Source organism: Harmonia axyridis, chromosome 3 (genome assembly GCF_914767665.1).
Source record: "Harmonia axyridis chromosome 3, icHarAxyr1.1, whole genome shotgun sequence".
Taxonomy (NCBI): Eukaryota; Metazoa; Arthropoda; class Insecta; order Coleoptera; family Coccinellidae; genus Harmonia; species Harmonia axyridis.
This window is the reverse complement of record NC_059503.1, coordinates 18,559,644-18,582,539: the sequence shown is the minus strand read 5'-3', so window position 1 is coordinate 18,582,539 and position 22,896 is coordinate 18,559,644. Positions and strand designations below refer to the sequence as shown.

The window sequence follows — 22,896 nt, the reverse complement described above, 5'->3', positions numbered from 1 at the left end:
ATATAATTTTAGTGCTTTCAACCAAAACAAGTACTGGTACATTTATTCCTACTGATACTGTAAACTTTAATAATCTCAGGAACCTGTTGAGTATGGATTATAATCAGCGAAAAACAATAAAATGATAGCGGAGCCCATGTAGTATATAACTGGTGAAGTTATTTGAAATATTATTACGATCCTCTTCATTTCGAAACACATTTATTATTACATTGAAAAATATTGGCTTATATCAACTGATATGTCCAACAGATTGAAAGAATTTGTGAAATGTTGACATCTCAAACAGAAATTTTCTATATTTATTGCCATGTTTGCTATTCTATTATTAATAGTAATATCTACAATGACTTAATAAACCACAGTGGCGAAAAGAGTGGTCTCGTTTTTGATTGGCTGCCGGTTTCTGAGCTTAAATGGATGAAACATGACTCCATCATTTCACTCCGGAGTCCAATCGACAGTCAGCTGAGTGGACTGCACACGATGAACCGAATCCAAAGCGAGGAAAAACACAACAGTTAGCTGGCAAGGTTATGTCATCAGTATTCTGGAATGCGTTAGGTATAATATTCATTGATTACCTCCAAAAGGGCCAGACCATCAATAGCGATTATTATATCGTTTAAAGGATGAAATCGTTAAAAAACGGCCTCATTTGAAGAAAAACAAGTTGCTGTTTCATCAAGATGTCACAAATCATTGAAAACAATGGTAAAATTGCATGAATTGGGCTTCGAATTGCATCTGCATCCACCATATTCGCCAGATCTGGACCCAGTGACTTTTTCCTGTTCTCAGACCTCAAAAGAATGATCGTTGGAAAGAAATTTATCGCCAATGAAGAAGTAATCGCCGAAATTGAGGCCTATTTTGAAGCAAAAGATAAATCTTACTACAAAAATGGTATCGAAATATTGGAAGATCGCTATAATCGCTGTATCGCCCTCGAAGGCAACAATGTTGAATAATAAAATCGAAATTTGCCGAAAAAATGTGTTTTACTATGGTAGACCGGGGAATTCTCAATTGATATCTGTAGCTTTCTGATATCTAATTGTTTCGAAAAACGAAATCGAAGGGGCCTTGAAGACTTCTTCTCTAAGTCTTATAGTTCTCGAGAATTTGGGACATCCTGTACATGTATCACTCTTGAAGGTGAATGTGAAACTTTATTGAGTTTGTCAACTTAATAAAAACGAAGTTTCAAGGAACAATGTGTTACTTCTTGCAAGTTCATACAATTCCAGTTATCCGAAAACAGCAAAAAAATTAATCAATATCGAAAAAAATTTATGTTGATGTCAGATAGGCTCGCTCCGATCCCTACATGCATTGAAATCACGTCGTCTTCATTTTATTATCCAGAAAAGGCAGCCGATTCCCATTTAATTTTTCAAGGCAGCCACATGTAAGAAGCGAGGATCTGGGCGGTATTCAGATGGCATCGCCTTTATATGTAGATTAACTTGAAAAGCCATCAAGTTTCTAATCGTATGGAAATTGGAAATCACGCACGCGAATTCGTACCAAATCTTACAGTTAATAAGACGTTGCTAATTTCGTTCGGCTCCATTGTTGGGTACCTTGATGAAATAAGTTATATTCTAATTACAGTTTTGTACTTCATTTCCGGGCTGGATTGGAAGGGTGTTGGAGTTCTATCAGCGGGAAATTTGATGAGCGAATCGATTTGGAGATTTCGGAATCTGGGCTGAGGGGAAAATTTTCGTACAAGTATAGTACAGATGAATAATGATAAAATAATTGATTCATTGTATTGAGTCGGTCTTTACAATGTCAATCAATAAGTACTGGGCTTTAAAAGATATTTTTTTTGGAAAGGGAAAAAGCGCTTTCATTTGTTATAGAAATTTGTATGGTTTACTTAAAAAAAAACACAATAACCCCAAACCTAAATGCAATGAAAAACATAAATCAAACCAATGGATTTTACTAAAAAAGGTGCCTGTAGAATAATTTGGTTTTATATTTATAGTACCAGTAATAAAAAAGTTATGAGAACTTTTCATTTCACGCCATTCTCCAATTTTGTCTTATGATTTTTGATTTTTATCCAAAGTTTGTGATTTCAGGTACAAAGGCATATAACTTTGCTTCCACCGTTTTTTTCTGAAATTCGAAGCTTTATTGTGAAAACCTGGTTATACTTTCGTAATTCAAAGTATTGTCCATCGCTGGCTACTACTTTCTCCCATCTTCCGGGCAGCGTACGAACCCCGCTTCAAAAAACTGGTCATCTTTTGAAGCGATCCATGAATCGATCCAATTATTACTTCTTCATAAGACCTGAAGTACTGGCCAGCCAGGCCGTGTGCCATTAATCGAAACAAGTGATGGTCTAAGGAAGCAAAGTCTGGAGAATGCGGCGGGTGGAGTAGGAGTCCTCATTTCAACGTTTCCAAGTATGTCTTGACCACTTTCGCAACATGGTAAAATCACTTTATCATGTCTCTCGTTGTATTGCGGTCGTTTGCTTTTCAAGACTCGGCTCAAACGCATTACTTGCATTGATAACGATCGCCTGTGATTGTTAAAGTCACTTTCAACAACTCATAATACACTACGTCGAGCTGATCTCACCAAATACTAAGCATAACCTTGGAATCGTGAATATTCGGTTTGGCCGTCGACATGGAAGCATGGCCGAGATATCCCCTGCGCTTGGGAGGGATGATCGTAATGAACCCATTTTTCGTCTCCAGCCTCAATGCGATGCAGAGATCCCTTCCGTCTTTGCCTTGCAAGCAGCTGTTCACAAGCAAACAAACGCCGTTCAACATCTCTCGGCTTCAACTCGTACGGCACCCAATTTTTATTTTTGAATCATTCCCATGACTTTCAGGCATTTTGAAATAGCTTGTTGCGTCACTCCTAATGATCCTGCCAATTCTTGTTGCGTTTGACACGAGTCTTGATCAAGTAATGCCTCCAATTCCGCTTCTTCAAAAACCTTCTCTCTTCCACCGTTGGTCTTCGACGTGAAAATCACCGTTCTTGAAGCGTTGAAACCACTTTCGTCACGTTCTTTCACTAATAGCGGCCCCACTATAGGTATCTGAGAGCATTTGGTGAGCCTCAGCTGAATATTTATTCATATTAAAGCAGAAAATTAAAACCCTCGCTAATGACGAGAATTTCGCTTGTAAGCTGACATGTTTAATCAAAAATAACTTTATGATGCAGACACAAATCGACTAGTATTTCGATGGCGTTATGTTTACAAATACCTAAGCTTATTGTATGACATCTACGATCTATTTATTTCAACTACCTCTTATACCGCTACAGCAATCTTTTGGAAAACGGCGGAAGCAAAACTGTACACCTTATATTATTTAAACACGTGGAAACATAAATTCAAATTAGGGAAAAACAGAATATCATATAACTTTCTTAGATTTTTCAATATCAGTAATTGATATTTGATTGATAGTAAAAACATCTTATCTGAAGTAATATCATTACAATATCAGCTTGTAATATCATCACAAATTACATCGTATTTTCTAGTTTGTTTGTTGAATGAAACAACCATGGAAAGAAAAAGCATCATCCATCGAACGGGAAAAAAGAAATCGAAAAATTTTCTTTATATGAAACTGAAAGCTCTCGATTCCCAAATATGTATTTCAAACTTAATAAAGCGATATTGGCTTCGAGAGAACGTCATCTTCTCCTATTTTCAAGGTTCGCCAACCCGAAAGTAACATAATAAGATATCAAAAGTGCGTCCTTTTGAAGTAGGTACGTTGAGATATTGAATACACTACCGATGGGGCTCTCTCTGCATATGATGAGCAAATCGAATTTCATTCCGAAGTTTATATTTTTCTTTATAATGTCGGAGTTGTGGGATGGGATCAAAACTGACCGAATTTCAAGCTTATTTAACATCCTGTGATGCAGCCGACAGACGTGAAGGAACGTTCCTTTATGTTATTCTTGTCAATTTTGGGGTTATATATTCCCCTACGAGTTTGAAATTGGTGTAAGCAATTCTAGAAACGAGATTTTTCAGCAATGTTGTTTGTGCGAGTGGAGTGAATACCTACAGTTGGGAATATAATTTTGAAAATTTTTAACAACAACCAATCAAATTTCATTTTGTGCCATATGAAACAACTTCACCCAATCATGTCAACATTACATTGATAATTACATTCAGTTAAGATGTCTAAAATTCAGGTGTATCAACCGATTAGCTTTTGTTTTGCCAGTTTTGAGAATATTAGATAAGCTTCGTTATGTCAAATGTAGGTGGCGCTATCAACAAATTAATATTCTTGTTATTTATTATTTATGAGTTTTGTGCCATTATGGACCTATATATATGTATATCTTTCATTATAGTTATGATCTATGGAAGCAATTCTTGTAATTGAAATACCAATAAACTCTCTCTCTATTTCAAATATTTGAATTCATTCTAGTGATCGTTTCGTGTTTTGTTTCACGACTTTGCACGATCATACTCGGTTACACATCGCTTTTGATTGGTCAGTATCGGGTTTTAATTAATGTATCCAATCAAAATCAACGGAAAAAGATCGAAATGACAAGTATGACATTGCGGCGCCGCCACGAACTAAAACTAATATTTACAATTTGGTCGAATGTCATTCCATTCAAAAATTGACGAGTGCATTCACCATGTTTTTAGACATCTTACATTCAGTGCAATTATCAATCACTATGACAACACATGAGTTTGACAACTTCATTCCAAATAAATTTCAAAACGTTTACGGCAATGCGTATGTTCAAAGTATAAATGAGCTAATCAAAGAAATATTCCCAGATACATTAGGGCCATTAGGCCAATTGAAAAGTCCCCGGTCTGATGCACAGATAGCGGTGCTAGTATTGAACCCATATGATTTTTAGTTAGTACCAATTTTCAAACGATACGTGTCAAAATTTGACAGCAGTCCGACCATTAGTTTGTGAGATATTGCGTTGTGAGTGTGCTGATAAAATATTCCTTTTCGAAGGGAAAAAATACAGTTGGCTTGATGAAGAGTTTCCGGGGTCTGCACCAGGGAAATCAACCATCATTGATTGGTACTTATGCTAAGTTTAAAAGTGGTGAAATGAGCACCGAAGACGGCGAATGCAGTGGACTCCCAAAAGAGGCTGTCACCGAAGAAAAAATCAAAAAAGTTCACAAAATAATTTTGAATGACCGTAAAGTGGAGTTAATCGAGATAGCAGACATTGTGAAGATATAATCTGAACGTGTACATCATATCATTCACGAATGTTTGTACATGAGAGAGCTGTGTGCAAAATGGGTGCCGCGCAAGCTCACAATCGATCAAAAGCAACAATGTGTTAATGATTCTGAGAAGTGTTTGAAGCTGTTTAAGTGCAATAAACCTGAATTTTTGCGTCGATATGTGACAATAGATGAAACATGGCTCCATCATTTTACTCCGGAGTCCAATCGACAGTCATCTGAGCGGACTGCACACGATGAACCGAATCCAAAGCTAGAAAAAACACAACATTCAGCTGGCAAGGTTATGGCATCAGTATTTTAAGATGCGCAAGGTATAATATTCCTTGATTACCTCTAAAAGGGCCATACCATCAACAGCAATTATCCCATAGCGTTATTGGATCGTTTAAAGGATGAAATCGTTAAAAAACGGTCCTAATTGAAGAAAAAAAGGTGATGTTTCATCAAGACAATGCACCGTGTCACAAATCAATGAAAACAATGGAAAATTGCATGAATTGGGCTTCGAATTGCTTTTGCATCCACCGTATTCGCCAGATCTGGCCTCCAGCGACTTTTTTCTGTTCTCAGACCTCGAAAGAATGCTCGTTGGAAATAAATTTAGCGCCAAAAGTAATCGCCGAAACTGAGACCTATTTTGAAGCGAAAGACAAATCGTACTACAAAATGGTATAGAAAAGTTGGAGAATAATAAAATCGAATTTTGCCAAAAAAATGTGTTTTAAGATGGTAGACCGGGGACTTTTTAATTGGCCTGTTACAAGATATAGTCACAAATATATTTGGGCAATATTTATGGATTTTGATGCGAACTAGAATCTGAATTGAATGAACGAAAAAAGGAGCTTAGAAGAATTGACATTGATATTAAAAGATTGGGCGGTCAATATGAGTCATTATTGAGTCGAACCTTATCGTTTGAGTTCAAACAATACAGTAATGTGACGAAATGTGATAAATTGTCGAACGAGCGCTCAAAAACATCCTCTGAAAAAGCTAACGCAAATATCAGGGAAGTAGAAAAGGAAGTTTCATAGTAGAAGAATAAGCAATAATACAGTTGCAAGAAGGGTATAATAGATTAAGAATACACTGACGATTAGACAGTTCTCTAAAATGATGGATAGATTAAGGAACTTTTCTTGAAGATTAATGGAAGAATAGAGCCGTATGCTTTGGGGAAGCACTAAATTCACCACACGTGGCCCATTCAAATTTCGATGCAATAAAGTTTAAACTTAAAGGGCAGAAAATAAATTCACAAAATTTCATATTCCTGGCGATCAATCACTCCCCCTTTGAATGACACATGTCTTTTGATTTATGACACAACTGTATTAGAGCACATACGTCCGAATAATGTGATTTTAATGAATTCATCGCATTGATCTCGGAATCAGGTCGTTTGTCAAACGAAATCAATCCGGAGTTTTTATTAATATTTCGATATAAACCTTCAACAGATTTTTCAACGCAGGGTGGTAAATTTATAGCGTCTCCCCTTTTCATTCGTTTTTCTGATTCTGTCATTACTCATATTGAAATCAGTGGACTGAGCGATTTCCTATTGATTGATTACACAGGGTGTCCTTAAGCGTCTTATATTCAGATGAAGGATTGCAATTAAATAATATGGATCGTTTATGTAATGCTGAATGTGTGAAAATTATGAAAACTTATAACAAAAATTATAATTCTGTAGTAAGTACATTTTGTAACATAAGAAAAGCGTTTGTGGACTTTTCTGTTAAAAAGCCACTGAGACAGCCAAACACTTCCTATGCGAATGTGAAGCTGTTCACCAGAAAGTGCTACAACACCTTGGCTCTTGGTATTTGAAGCAGGAACAAGTGATGAATGTAGCTCCCAGAAAGATAATAAAGTTCACTGAGACATTACTTCATCTTTAGGTCGAGATGCATGTGGGGTCGGATGATCTTTTGCCCCTCCTCTAATCTTTTCTAGTCTAAGTACATTTCGTGCAAATTATGGTTGAAATAGTCGTCCACATGAGCATAAAATTGGTAGGACAGTGCAAAATTTGCAAGAGACTGGATCTCTAAGGGCCGGTATCATGAAGGATAACCGACGGTTCAACCATTGGGTCAACTACCAAATTCCTTATTAGAAATACGGAATTTAGTAGTTGACGTACGGTTCAACCGTCGGTTATCCTTCATAATACGGTAGGACAGGGGAAAAATTGCAAGGGACTGGATCTCTAAGGGCCGTAATATGAAGGATAACCGATAACCGGTTCAACCGTCGGTTATCCTTTATAATACCGGCCTTACTGATGTTTTAAGACCCATACATCACCGAAATGCACATCGACCGAAATTATTGCTAGTGAAAGAGAAAGTGTTGAAGGAAATCTAAATTTATCGGTGTGCACAACATTTGAGCCCTTTTACGCTATTCCATCCTTATCAGGTTCAGTTGAACTGAAGCCAGCTGACCATGGAATGGGTAGAACTTATGCCATTATTGGTTACTTGAACTAGAACGTTTGTATGACGATTTTTCGCATAGAATTTTCTTCAGCGACGAAGCACATTTTTCACTCGGTGGCTACGTGGCGCAAAATTGTGACATATGGGGCAGTGAAAATCCTCATCTAACTGCTGAGAGACCATTACTTTCACAAAAAGTCACTGTATGGTCAGTGATTGACCTGTACTTCATTGGAAATGAAGAAAATGTCACTTAAACCGCCAATTTTCACCCCTATTGCCAAATATACCGATTTTTTTTTGAACTGAAATTAATTATATGATATTTCAAGAAAAGTTCGCAAGACGCTCAATTTCTTATTTCTGCGATGTGAATTGCCGGAGGAGAATAGCCCGAGATTCCAATCGGAAAAAGTGAAGTGGAAAGACCAAGGAAAATATATGGTTGGAAGTCTCCACTCCAACAGAGACGCCGTTAATATATTACGACCTAAATGAGAGTGGAAGAAGAATGAGAAGAAGAAGAAGAATAAGAAGAACAAGAAGAAGAAGAGAGAAGAAGAAAAAAGAAGAAGAAAAAAGAAGAAGAAGATGATGTTAAGAAGAAGAGGAAGAAGAAGGAGAAGAAGAAGAAGAATAAGGAGAAAAAGGAGAAGAAGTAGAAGAAGGAGAAGAAGAAGAAGAAGAAAAATTGGGTTATGCGGGGGATTTCTTGTAACTTACTAAGCTTCAGAAAATACGAGTGCACATTTTGAAATATGGAGTTAATTCTCTATATTGAACGCATGTTTCGAGCTGTTTAAGAATAAAAAAATTTTTTGCATCATTGTGAAACAATGGAGACATTGATTCCACTCCACCCTTGACTTCAGGCAAAGAACTTTGGATCTAACGAAAAAGTGATTGTCGAGGTTGAAGCCTATTTAGAAAGCAGAGAACAAAAGTATATCGCCTCATCACGAGATAAAATTAAATTACTTAAATTCACTATTCCACTATCTGGTTTCGTTTGTTGATCAACTTAAGGAAGCTCATTTGAGCGTTAACTATAAGATTACAAAGTTATACGTTGTAACACAACGGAATTATTCCAGAAGTCCTGGCATCTGACATAAATTTGAAAAGCGTAAGATGCGGAATGAAATTATTCTGCTTTATCCACCCAAGTCTGCCCAAGACAGGAATGTTTCGTAACATAAACTAAGAGTTTAATGGTTATTTACAGATAATGATTTCAACGGTTCTCTTCTTCCATCTCAGTTGAATGTCGGATGCTATTTCAGATACTCTCATAAAACAATGGAATCACGATGTTCTTGCTTGATTACTCCGTTGTTCATTATTGGGGATTTAAAAATAGAAATAGTTTATACACGAATAACACGTTACACGGGACAAACCAGTAAAATATAATAATATTGTACAATATTAGGAGTTGTGCAATAATATTGTAAGTGTGTGTGCCACATTGCACAATATCACCCATAAATGATGCAGTATTTTTCAAAATTGCACAATAAATATCCAATTGCTTTGATTTCGTACAATATATTGGCCATCCTTCAATACCAGAACCACAAGTTCAATAATATTTACAACTTCCAATATTGTTCAATATAATTGTACGTCTAGGGACAGCCGTAATTGTCTATGGCAGTCAAAATAACTTATTGAACCATAGCGTTTTTGTACAGTGTTTTTCTCATTAAAAATCAGTATTTTACACGCGAAAGTCGTTCTCCTCCATTTTTAAACAATAACAAAAATAACAAATGTAGCTTCATTTTAATATTTCGCTCCAGATTTAACTCTATGCTCCGAAATTTTGACACGCATCTTTTGAAGCTTGGTACTAGCGAGAAAAAAGTGTTATGGCTCTAGGACTGCCCTCTGTGCGTCAGGCCCGGGACTTGAGTTTTGTGGATTTTCCTGGGAAAATTACAGGGATAAGAATTCTAACAAACGAATAGAAGCTCCCGGTTTCAAATTAGTACTTTTCATGTGTGTAAATTGATTTTATTACTTCAATAGAGAAGTTGTAACTATCAATCGTCATGAATAGGTATCATTTAATGATTCACAAAGTGAGTAATATAAGAAACAAGACACTAATTGAACATTACAATAAGCTGATAATTTTCTTCTGGACTCAGTAGGAGGACCAGTAAACAAGATAAGAGTTACTCATTTATAAATCAGGAAGTTTATGTTTTTTTGTTTAAATTTTTCGAACAATCCTATTTTTTCTTATATCAACCATTTCAATGTTATCAAATGTTTATCAATTAATCAACCTCACTTCACTTTAAAACGTGAAGATTGAGGGAAGCATTTGTTATTTCCCATCAATTCTCACTGAAAAGAAGTCTTACAATGAGAATCAGATTATTAACCTATTTTATAATACTTGTTATTGCAATCAACGTTCTTGGGGCATATGGAAGAACAACACCTAGGGTAAGTATTACCCAAATCGTATTAACAACTATCAGTTTTTATTGTATTGAGATTTGCTGACAATGCATTAGATTTAAAAATTTCGAATAAAAAAAGATTTTGTTCTCGTTCGTAAAGTACTTGGAACCTACTTTAAAAATTTATGAGATCTGTTCTTATAGTGATCTTTAGGAAAGTTAATATTTACAAAAATTATAGATTTAGATTAATTGTTAGAAATATCTTTATGGTTTCGACGATTTATTTTAAGACTTTTTCACCAATCAAGTGAATTTTTATCTACTCTAAACCTTCCCAAAATGAAAAATATAGGATCAAATATCCTAATTTTGAATAAAATAAAACAAAGTAATTTACGCTAAACTATTTAATTGTTAGTGCCAATTGTTTCGCCACACTGTGGCTTCATCATGCTAGATTTTTGACTGATAGTCTACCGGAAATTACTTCCATTTATAATGAATTTCCGCCAAGTAAGGACCGAATTCATTAAATATCCTAATATTGTTTCTATATTTTCCAGAGACGTAAACCTGGAAGATGGGTGTATCCTTTAGGATCCCTTTGAAATCATTCAGTTATACTGCCATTATGTTATTACATTGAGAAATAAAAGTTATACAAGCATCATTTTTTCAATAAAATAATAATAAAAATTCGGAAGAATCGCCAGATTCTTCGAAAGTGAAGGTAGTGTTGGTTTTCGTTTTTATGAAATACATAATTATTTTATCCCTCTTTCAATGGGGGAATAGGGAATTCTGTTTATATCGGTTGTGCTGCCATGTGTTATTTTTCATACAGGTGGCTTAGCAGAGGTGGTTTGGAGATTTTGACAAACGCAGTGGCGCGGAACAACAGCGTTTTTGAGGATGAAATATGAAAAGGCGACCAGCAAACTGGGCCGAATTGCCACCCCTCAAATAGAAGCACCTGAAACAGTTACTTCTTGTTTCACCCTTAACGTTGACTCTGTGTATGTAGGCAACAGTGGTTCATTTAAAAGACATGAGTATAGTCTAAATTTGTTGTGTTTTGTGTGATTTGAATTTAAACTCTTTAAGCGGAGTAGCCGAAGTTCTTATTCCCCAATATCGAGAATAAACAATGCTTTCTGCTATTGAAAGATTGGGTTGCAATAAGATCAATTAAGTTAGAAATTGAAATGATTGAAATGAATTGAAATGAAATGTTAAAATCTGATAATTATGTACTAATTCACAACACTGCCTAAACCTTAGGTATTAAACATAGACAAAGGGAGCATAAGAGCATCATAGATGCCAAAGAGCTTGTACAACCAATCCAATACAAAATTAGACATGAGAGATTGAAGTCTGTATTATTTTTTTTATAATCCTTGATCGTCAGCTGCATTTCTAACCTGATTATAATGTTCTTCTCTATCCATGTCATCTGCTGTAGATGTTGCTATATGTTGCAATGGAAACTAAACGAAAGGTAATTGAAAATTAAAAAGATAAAAGGTTAAATGGTTTGTTTGAAATGTGACGTTTTAACGATATAAGAAATTCTGAATTTTTGTTTGAAGGAGAATTCCTAATGATTGACTTTTATAATTAATTCAAATTTATTGTATAGCCCTTAAAGTAGGCCTTTTACCTAATAATACATTAACGTAACTAACGGAGGGAGTAGCAGTGGCAACTTTCGTATTGTTGATATTTCAATTTGGATATTATTGAATTAGTTGAGATTCAATATTTTTCTTCTGAATTTTCAGAATGAAGTTCCTGATCTATTCAATTATACCTTTCGGTTCAACCGGAAGAGGCCACCACGGCCATAATCATTCCAGAAACTTGAATACCATGCAAATCGTATTATAGCAAGCGAAGCAAAAAGTTTACAAATTACCGTCTCTTGTTTTGCAACCCTTTCACCAGAGAGCAGACGGGCTATGACATCTTTGAATGCCGCTTGATATTTCCACGCAATTTATTCTGCAATTTCTCAGCATTTGAATATACATTGAATTGTAATTAAAATATTTTAATGAGAAAATATCAGAATGCTGTGGTTCGAATCAAGAGATGACTGACTACACAACTTTTATAACTAGGTGCGTGTTATTGCATAATTATTTAAATTTACTCCAACCCGTTGTTGCAGATGTTTCACTTTGGTTTATGATTTGGGATATTTGATTAGAACATACAACGATAGATAAGGTCGAAGGTTCCTTTTATACAGGGTGTCCCGGGAAGAATGCGACAAACGAATACCATAAATTAAGGTCATCATGGAGGACCCGTATCAAGATGTTTCAATCGCCTGAGTGCCTTCGTTGGGGATATACAGGGTGATGTTCATCTCATGAGTGAAATTTTACAGTTCAATAACTCTTTAACTAATCGACCGAATAATTTCAAATTTTGAAGTTTTGTCACCCTTTCCTATCGCCTTCCTTCAATATTTCTGAATTCGAGTAAATCAGATCCGGACTAGGAAAATTTTAGACTTTTTATATATTCGTGAATATTGGATCACTCTGTTCGTCAATATCATAATTTTTTCCATTTTCCTAACCACAACGAATTAATTCATAATCAACATTCTAAAACTCAGCTTGCCACCGTCATACAGGGTGACCAATAAACATTCCCTCATGAATTCTACCTATAAATTCAAGATATCTTGAACTATGAAATTTCTTTCATGAAGAAATGTTTATTGATCACCCTGAATGATGGCTCCAAGCAGAGATTTAAAATTTTTATTATGAAGTAATTCATTGTGGTTAAGAAAACGAAAAAGAATCAAAATATCAACATACAGGGTAATTCAATATTCAAGAAAATAAAAATGGTCTTAAATTTTCCTAGTCCGGATCTGATTTATTCGATTTCAGAAATATTGAAAGAAGGCGATAGTAAAGGGCGACAAAACTTCAAAAATTGAAATTATTCGGTGGATTTGTTGAAGAGTTATTGAACTAAAAATATTTCACTCATAAGGAAATGTTTATTGATCACCCTGTATGACCGTGCCAAGCAGTGATTTCGAATTTTTATAATTAATTGATTCTTTGTGGTTCCGAAAACGGAAAAAAATCATAATGTTCACGTACAGGATGATCCAATATTCACGAAAATAGGAAAAGTCTGAAATTTTCCTAGTCCGGAACTGATTTACTCGAATTCAGAAATATTGAAGGAAGGCGATAGGAAAGGGTGACAAAACTTCAAAATTTGAAATTATTCGGTCGATTAGTTAAAGAGTTGTTCAACAGTGAAATTTCACTCATAAGATGAACATCGCCTTGTCAATCGAAGGCACTCAGGCGAATAAAACCTCTTGATACGGGTCCTCCATGATGACTTCATTTCATGGTATTCGTTTGTCGCATTCTTCCCGGGACACCCTGTATATACCGGGTGAATTTTTTTAGTTCAATCCATAGAGAAATAAACAGAGATAGAGGGAGTATAGGCAATTAGGTACATGTCCACAACTTGGTTAGATTACTTTGTCGGATTGTGATATATTTTCAAATCCACAATTTTATTATATCGTTATGAATGTATATTATATCGAATGAAATATTTTTATTTGAGTGATTCCCGATTAAATATGCAAATTTGAATGTTTGGAATACAATATTTTTCCTAATTGTCGTAATTGTTATTATTTTCTGTATCTACCTGCTGAAATCCAAGGTTTGGCAACTTTGGCTCTCCTAATGTCATCGGTTGTTCCACGTCGTTTGGCGCGCTTGAAGTTTGTTTTCTGAATTTCTGACATATTTAGGTATTTATTTCAATATATTTTGAGTTAATATGAAACTTTGATTCACTATGGGACATAAGAAGTGCGTTCTTTGTGGAGAAACTCGCGAATTGAGTGAAATCTCGTATCACTGATATGTTTTCATTTCCGCGCGCTTCCTGTCAAATTTGATGGTTCATGTTGAGGACAAATTAGGCTTACTGAAAATGAAAAATGCTTCCTCTATCTATGTTTATTACTCTGAGATATGCACCCATGATTTTTTGGATTCTTCCATTCTTGGACACCCATTTCGGCATCAATCATCAGTAAAAGTTCGATGCTTTATATGATATGTTTGCATATTATATTTTAATATTTTTGTTATAATAATCTTGTACCTTACGATGTAATGGTTTTGATTGAAGAGTGGATTGCATATTCTACCCTGGCTACGATGAATTCACCAATCTTTATAATACCACCTAAAGCATAATTCACCTTATGATCCCGTTCGCGGCAATAGATCCATCCTTCTGAATTGCCGATAAAAACCCGAAGCTTTTTTCCATGAGGTTCTCAGGAGCAGTGACACATCTGTGCGTGTGCACAAAGACATAAAATAAATCCAAGAGAGCCTCCCTTAAAACAGTTGAATTCGTGTGTTATGCAAATGCGGCACGAGACCCCCGAGTTAGGGGAATTGAACTTCCAAATGAACGTTATTTAGTTCTTGGGACGTGTCACATGTCACCCGATTCATTGCATGTCAGATTCACGTGGAATTGTTAGTTTCCTATTGGGAATTCGGGAAATTATGTGTTCTCCATCTATATTTCGAACTAATTTCCTCCAAACCTCCTAACGAGAACATGTCAATCAATGGAAAATTGTTCGCGAACAGATGATGCTTCTTGATCTTACGTGTTGTTGTATCTCGCAGTTTCGATGAATGTATAATGCGATTCTGGATCTGAGACATGTTTCGCCAAGTTTGATATCTCAGTCATGTTTGAGCGAGGAACCCCCATTGCGGTTGATTATCGATCGTTATTGAGAAAAAATTCGGTTGAACGCGTAGACTAGCTATTGCGTCTGTGAATTAATTACAAGATGAATAGTTTATTGGCGTGTAATAGTATATTCTAAAACATGTTGCCGAATGGGCTCCTATTCCAACACGAATGCGAAATTCGAAAACGAGCGACGAAGGCGCGATATTTTCTCTATTTCAGTCAATTTTTGTGAAATAATGTCGAAATTAAACGAAAAATTTAGATTATATATCCTAGTGACTTTTGTGTTGTATCTTGGCAGTTGGTGTGACTGTTACGAAAATTGACAGATTACGGAATTTGAATATGAATTGTACGTTTCGAATTTGGAAATAATTTGCAATTACGTATTAAATTCGTGAACTATGTTTGACGAAATCGATTTAACACCACCAGAATTGAGAGAAATTGCGAATAATGTTGAAATTCATTTCACTATATCCAAATTATATTATATTGACAATTATTGACGTTTGTTGAAATTTGATAGGATCGGCAGTTAGTATAGACAACCACAAAAAGAAAAATAACCGAAAACGATGCTGTAATGAGTTCATTACAGCACTGTTTTTAGAACTGTAATGAACTCATTACGAAATAGAGAAATAAATTATCGAGTACCTCATCGAGTAGGACTCGAACCCGCAACCTCCAAATCACTAGTGATTCGGAGATTCAGAATTAGAGGCATTATTTGATCAAAATTCGTGTTAAACGTATCAAGAATTGGTAGAATTATTGGGAGTGATGCAACCAGCCATTTAAAAACGCCTTGCAAACGTTGTTTGCTTGTGAACAGCTGCTGCAAGGCAAAGACAGAAGAGATTTTTACTTCGCATTGTGACTGGAGACGAAAAATGAGTTAACTACGATAATCCCAAGCGTATAAAATCAAAAATCATGGAGATATCCCAGAATATTCACAGTTCTAAAGTAATGCTCAGTATTTGGTGGAACCAGCTCGGCGTAGTGTATTATGAGTTGTTGAAACCGACTGAAACAATCACAGGCAATCGTTATAGAACGCAATTAATGCGTTTGAGCCGAGCATTGAAAGACGAACGTACGCAATACAACGAGAGACATGATAAAGTAATTATACAGCATGACAATACAGACATAAAGGGTGTTTTTTAGAGCTATAGAACTTTAAATTGCAATAAAATAACAATGGATTATTCGATTGACATGAATTTTATTTATCCGCAAGATAATCTTGAGGCATTACATTTTAAATATGATTTCTGGCATATGACCGCCACGGCTGGCTCGGATGTAGTCCAATCTGGACGTCCAATTTTCGATGACTTTTTCCAACATTTGTGGCCGTATATCGGCAATAACACGGCGAATGTTGTCTTCCAAATGGTCAAGGGTTTGTGGCTTATCCGCATAGACCAATGACTTTACATAGCCCCACTGAAAGTAGTCTAGCGGTGTTAAATCACAAGATCTTGGAGGCCAATTCACAGGTCCAAAATGTGAAATTAAGCGGTCACCAAACGTGTCTTTCAATAAATCGATTGTGGCACGAGCTGTGTTACATGTTGCGCCGTCTTGTTGGAACCACAGCTCCTGGACATCATGGTTGTTCAATTCAGGAATGAAAAAGTTAGTAATCATGGCTCTATACCGATCACCATTGACTGTAACGTTCTGGCCATCATCGTTTTTGAAGAGGTACGAACCAATGATTCCACCAGCCCATAAAGCGCACCAAACAGTCAGTTTTTCTGGATGTAACGGTATTTCGACATACACTTGAGGATTAGCTTCACTCCAAATACGGCAGTTTTGTTTGTTGACGTAGCCATTCAACCAGCAGTGCTCTTCATCGCTAAACAAAATAAAATGGACGTAGTGCGCGATACGTATTCCGCACAGAACCATTATTTTCGAAATAAAATTGCACTATTTGCAAGCGTTGTTCAGGCGTGAGTCTATTCATGATGGATAGACTGAACTAAACTGAGAATGAATCACTTGACAGCTCTTAAATCGGTCGCCATTTTGAACAGTAATGCCAACTTAAAGTTATATACCTCGAAAAAAAACACCCGTCACTTTCTTGTGATTTATTATGTATAGTTATTTTTGATGTTACCTTTTTATCCTTGTAATGAGACTTTTGTGGTCTGTTAGGATATAAATAAATAATAAAGCCTCGAATTTTGGACAAAAACGGCGGCAGTGGTTGCCTATGTATAATTTATTCAAGCTAGATACTCAAGTAGATAAATTATGTAGTAAATTATGATTTTAATAATACAACTCATAATAGAAATATTATACTACTTCACTTATCTTTATTACGGATTTGAAATCCATAGTGGAAAGGATAAATGGAAAAGGCATGTAATGTCTCACTACTAACAATAATGTTTACCCTCTGAGGGATGCAACTCGCGAACGAGAATTCTATAATACACAGATGTCAGTTTGAACATTAGTGATAATTCCATTAACTCCATTAATCCGCCAGGTTTATTTCAATTTGAATTAGTTTTACGGAGTTTATGACTTAGATCCTCAACCAAGAGTGGAAATAATGTTATTCATCTCATCCACAAGTCGTGAGTGATATTTGAGTTTCCTAGAAAATGCTTCTAGTGCTCAATGTCTCGACTCGTGCGGAATAATATTTTCTGATGAGCTTTGGGATATTTGAGTCTATAAATGTGCAGATAAGCATTGTTATGCTGTAAAATCACTTTATCTTGTTTCTGCGTTATATTTCGATGCTCGGCTCAAACGCATTAATTGCGTTCGATAACGATCGCCTGTGATTGTAACAGTCGGTTTCAACAACTCATAATGACCGTGAATATTCAGTTTGGCCGACGACGTGGAAGCATGGACGGGATATCCCCATGATTTTCTGCACTTGGGATTATCGTAATGAACCCATTTTTCGTATTCAGTCACAATGCGATGCAGAAATCCCTTCCGTCTTTGCTTTGCAAGTAGCTGTTCACAAGCAAACAAACGCCGTTCAAGATTTCCGGCTTCAACTCATACGGCACCCAATTCCCTAGTTTCTGAATCATTCTTATGACTTTCAGGCGTTTTGAAATGGCTGGTTGTGTCACTCACAATGATCCTGCCAATTCTTGATGCGTTTGACAAGAGTCTTGATCAAGTAATGCCTCCAATTCTGCATCTTCAAAAACCTTCTCTCTTCCAAAGCTCGGCACGTTCTTTGACTAATAGCGGCCTCACCATATATATTATAGAGCATTCGATGAGCCTCAGTCGCAGATTCCTTTATATTGAACCAGAAAATTGAAACCACCCGCAAATGACGAGAATTTGCTCGTTAGCTGACATGTTTAATCGAGAATAAATTCATGATGCAAACACAAATCGACTAATATTTCGATGGCGTTATGTTTACAAATGCCTAAGCTTATTGTATGACATCTACGATCTATTTATTTCGACTACCTCTTACTGCTACAACCACCTATTGCAAAACGGCCGAAGCAAAGTTGTAAGTCTAATACTTGTACTCCAGAGCGGCTCTAACTTTTTTTTTACCTTTTATGTAGAAAGATCCATCTCTGCTTCAGAAATAGGCTTCAATCTCGGTAATCACTTTTTCAACCATTTTTATGGATAGAGCAGAATATGAATAACACTTATCAAGTCTTCGCTAAAAACAGTGCTTTACACGAAACTCGTTTTTATCAATTTTTTCAACAATAACAACAAATGTAGCGACGCTTAACCTTCAATATATCGATCCAGACTCAAATCTATGTTCCGAAATACTCAACTTTTGAAACTTGATACTACCAAAAAAAAAGTGGTATGGCACTGGCGGCGGCGCCTTCTGTGCGCCAGGTCTAGGGACTTATTGAGTGACGTGTAATAGCGTATTGACTCAAGCCATAGTAGTGCAGAGTCTGATGAATTACACTCTGAACTGTATATGGTGGACCATATGAAAGATTGTAACTGTTAACCTTTTTACCAGTAGGTACAGGCCCGGTCTGGCTCCATTGGAGGCCCTCGGCTAGATGCTGATTTGAGGCCCCCCTTCAGGAAATAAGACGAGAACCTCCCCCGGCAGCGAAAACGTTCTCTTGAATAATTTTTAATTCTGAAGTTACACGCTTGTAAAGGGTGTTTTTTTAGAGTTATAATGATAATGATAATGATAATATTTCTTTATTTCAAGTAAATTCAAAGTTACAGTATGAAACTAAAACTGACAATTTAAACATACATACATATAGAACATTAAATTGCAATAAAACAACGATGGATTATTAGATTGACATGAATTTTATTTATCCGCAAGATGATCTTGTGGCATTACATTTTAAATATGATTTCTGGCATATGACCGCCACGGCTGGCTCGGATGTAGTCCCATCTGGACGTCCAATTTTCGATGAATTTTCCCAACATTTGTGGCCATATATCAGCAATAACACGGCGAATGTTGTCTTCCAAATGGTCAAGGGTTTGTGGCTTATCCGTATAGACCAATGACTTTACATAGCTCCACAGAAAGTAGTCTAGCGGTGTTAAATCACAAGATCTTGGAGGCCAATTCACAGGTCCAAAACGTGAAATTAGGCGGTCACCAAACGTGTCTTTCAATAAATCGATTGTGGCACGAGCTGTGTGACATGTTGTGCCGTCTTGTTGGAACCACAGCTCCTGGACATCATGGTTGTTCAATTCAGGAATGAAAAAGTTAATAATCATGGCTCTGTACCGATCACTTTTGACTGGCCATCATCGTTTTTGAAGAAGTACGGACCAATGATTCCACCAGCCCATAAAGCGCACCAAACAGTCAGTTTTTCTGGATGTAACGGTGTTTCGACATACACTTGAGGATTAACTTCACTCCAAAAGCTGCAGTTTTGTTTGTTGACATAGCCATTCAACCAGAAGTGCGCTTCATCGCTAAACAAAATTCGCTCATGAAAATAGGGAACAACGGCAATCTCCTTTTGGGCCCATTCGACGAATCTACGCCTTACTTGATGATCGTTTGGCTGAATTCGATGAATAACCGAACCAAACTGAGAATAAATCATTTGACAGCTGTTAAATCGGTCGCCATCTTGAACAGTAATGCCAACTTAAAGTTATATACCTCGAAAAAAAACACTCTTTACAATGCAAGTCCACTCGAGTCTTCAACTACAGTATTTTCTAGAAGCCTTTCATAAACTTTTTATCGGATGATATACCGTACAAAAATAGCCAATTGGTCCATAACTGCTTCCTATATCTTTGGTAAAGTCTACCTTAACGTTTAAATGTAATAAACTTGCCAAAAAACATATTTTCAAAAAATTTTTCCAGTTTAGTTTTATTCAGCTGGGGGCTCCCTTGGCCGGGGGCCCTCGGCGATCGCCGACCTGCCGACCTGGCCAGACCGGGCCTGAGTAGGTAAACATCTTAAGTATAGTTATTAATGAAATTCCTTCTACTCAAGACTAGAAATCAGCCATAAATCTGAATTAATCAGCAAAGACGCAAGAGTAGACAATCATTATTAATTCGCCTAATGCACCGTTGACACAATAGGCGTAATAAAATGAAGCTGTCTATCCACAACGAGATTTTCCGTCTAGAGGCTGTCCCGGTGAGACATGACCGGGAAGATAATCAAGTAAAACGGCCTTAATGTGTGGTTTCGCAATGATATCAGCACTGCGAAGTGAGCAAACTGGCCCCCGAGAAGCGCTATTAGACAGCAGTTATGCAGATTGGGCATATCAGTATTCAGATCGGTGTCGAGGCACTTGCCTGATTAACACGCGTGGTGGTGATGATGTGTCGTAAACAGGAGGGTGGGTGTGTTTTCCACACCTCCTCCTACAGGAATATTGGGGTTCTGACCACTTGGGAAAGACGCTAGTCTTGTAATCAACATAACCGAAATCAAAAAATATATTAGTACTACCAAGTCGAAAAACACTGCAAACCTTACATTATGGTTCACTGTTCTCTTCTATCTAGTGAAATATCTATTTTTTCTACTGCCCCTATAGAAAATGAAGCAAATCGTACAACTTGCCAACTGTTTGGTTAAACACTGTGCGTTTTACTTTACCGTAAACAAGGAGAACGATCAACAACCAATAAGGTAGCATCTGTAAAGTAAATCGCACGGCGAATAACCAATAAGATAACACCTTTAGTAGTTGCCATGGAAACGAATAGCTTTTCGTGTAGTTTTTGACGTTTCGTAATAGGGCATTCCAAATCACGTGACCCAATATGGCGTTTGCCTACTGACGCCATGTTTGTCTGCTGTCTGTTGGCGCCAATATTCATCAGGGTCATTTTCCTTTTTTATCATAGATATTGGTATGGTATCTTTAAAAATATTGAATTTATTTTTTAACATGCCAATTGTTCTTTCCACATGTATTCTTACATGAGCTATATGTCTTGTAGCCTCAATATCCAGAGGATGTAACTGCTTTTTACCCTTCGTGAAGGCAGGGATAACCAATTTACTTTGTAAAACTCCTAAAGTTTCTTTTATTAAGAAACCCCTATCAGCTAAAACAATATCCCCAGGGATATGATTTAAAAAACCACTGTTCCCAACAATTTGTTTGTCTGAGGTACGCCCACCCCATGCCTTACTAATATAGCTTACTCTACCTTGTGGTGTAATTCCTATTAAAAATATTACAGTGTTGTGGTGTTTATAATGTGACCAGCATTGCATCTGTGTTTTTAAAGACGCGGGTTTTTCAATAAAAACTTCAAAACAATCTAAAATGATGGTTGTTTTATCTTGAAATGCTTCTTGGAAACAAGATGGTATATTTTTGGAGGCCACTGAACGCTCAGGCCATATTATTAACTGCTGTAATGTTTTATGGAGAATATCTATGACCTTTTCAAAATATGTTGAAGCAGTTGATCGGGAAATTTTAAAATGAAAGGCTAAGTCTCGAAAATGTAAATTTAATCTTAACTTAATTAGAGTTAATATTAACAGATTGAAAGAACTGAGAGCAGTAATACTTGTTGTGGGAATATCATCTTCTATAATCTTATATAATATACCTTCTACAAAAGTATACCAAAAACCTGTATAGTAAATCCATTTGATATCATTACTAGGATCGTCTCTGAGACCAAATGGCGATGTGTCAATTTTTTTTCAAGTCTTTCTATCGTTTTTGAGGCAAAACTCAATTGGTCGAATTTTAAAGTTAATTCTTCCATAGTAATGTCCGTCTGAGATGCAACCCCAGTATCGAAGTTACTACCATGGTCTGGGGCCTCTGAATTAAGTTCGACATCAATATCTGCGTGTTCAATCTGCAAAAAAAAGTGTTTATTTCCTTTGCAAAGAATGATATAAACGTGTTGATTGTATTACTTACGCTCAATTTCCTCTGTTTATCAAATCTTCCTTTCCTCTCAACATCAGCCTGTTTCCTATGAGATTTGTGCCCCATTTTCTGTGATGGAACCCAATCCGGGTGATTTTCATCTTCCAAAGCAGCAGGTTTTCCTAGAGGCAATTCAGACTGGTGTAAAATACTTTTAATGTAAATATCATTATAACACTTGGCCACTTAGGTTGATTTCAACTATATCACTTACAAGTTAAAAATGTTTACTGCAGACTCTCTGATTCTTTAGTTTGGATTCAGTAAGATCGTCCCTCTTAATTGCTGCTATCCATAGTGCCCTACGCCTTTCAGACAATTCGTTTTTATCCGTAAGAAACCTGTGGCTTAGAACCGCAGGCACTGAAAAGAATTTTACATCATCCCTGTTGGAACGACTTCTACAATCGACTACAAGGCATGTCAAAGGCATTTTTTCGTGAGAATACCACTAATAAGCTCTAAACAATATAAAAATCATTTGATGCAGTCACGAAAACAAAAATCTCACAACTTTAAGATCAACTTATAACAGAACAATATGATAACTCAATGAC

At 36.3% G+C, this 22,896-nt stretch overlaps 1 protein-coding gene and 1 long non-coding RNA gene across 2 annotated transcripts; one reads left to right on the top strand and one right to left on the bottom strand.

Annotated features, from left to right (window-relative positions):
* Positions 1-9,996: 9,996 nt before the first annotated feature.
* Positions 9,997-10,800, top strand: LOC123676316. Its single transcript, XR_006746912.1, has 2 exons — positions 9,997-10,173; positions 10,697-10,800. It is a non-coding gene; the product is annotated as an uncharacterized LOC123676316 (long non-coding RNA).
* Positions 10,801-21,889: 11,089 nt separating this feature from the next.
* Positions 21,890-22,604, bottom strand: LOC123675231. Its single transcript, XM_045610569.1, has 2 exons — positions 22,331-22,604; positions 21,890-22,265 (listed from the first exon to the last, which is right to left on the bottom strand). The coding sequence occupies exons 1-2, from the start codon at positions 22,403-22,405 to the stop codon at positions 22,011-22,013; spliced, it is 330 nt and encodes a 109-aa protein (XP_045466525.1). The 5' UTR covers positions 22,406-22,604; the 3' UTR covers positions 21,890-22,010.
* Between the last annotated feature and the right edge of the window lie 292 nt (positions 22,605-22,896).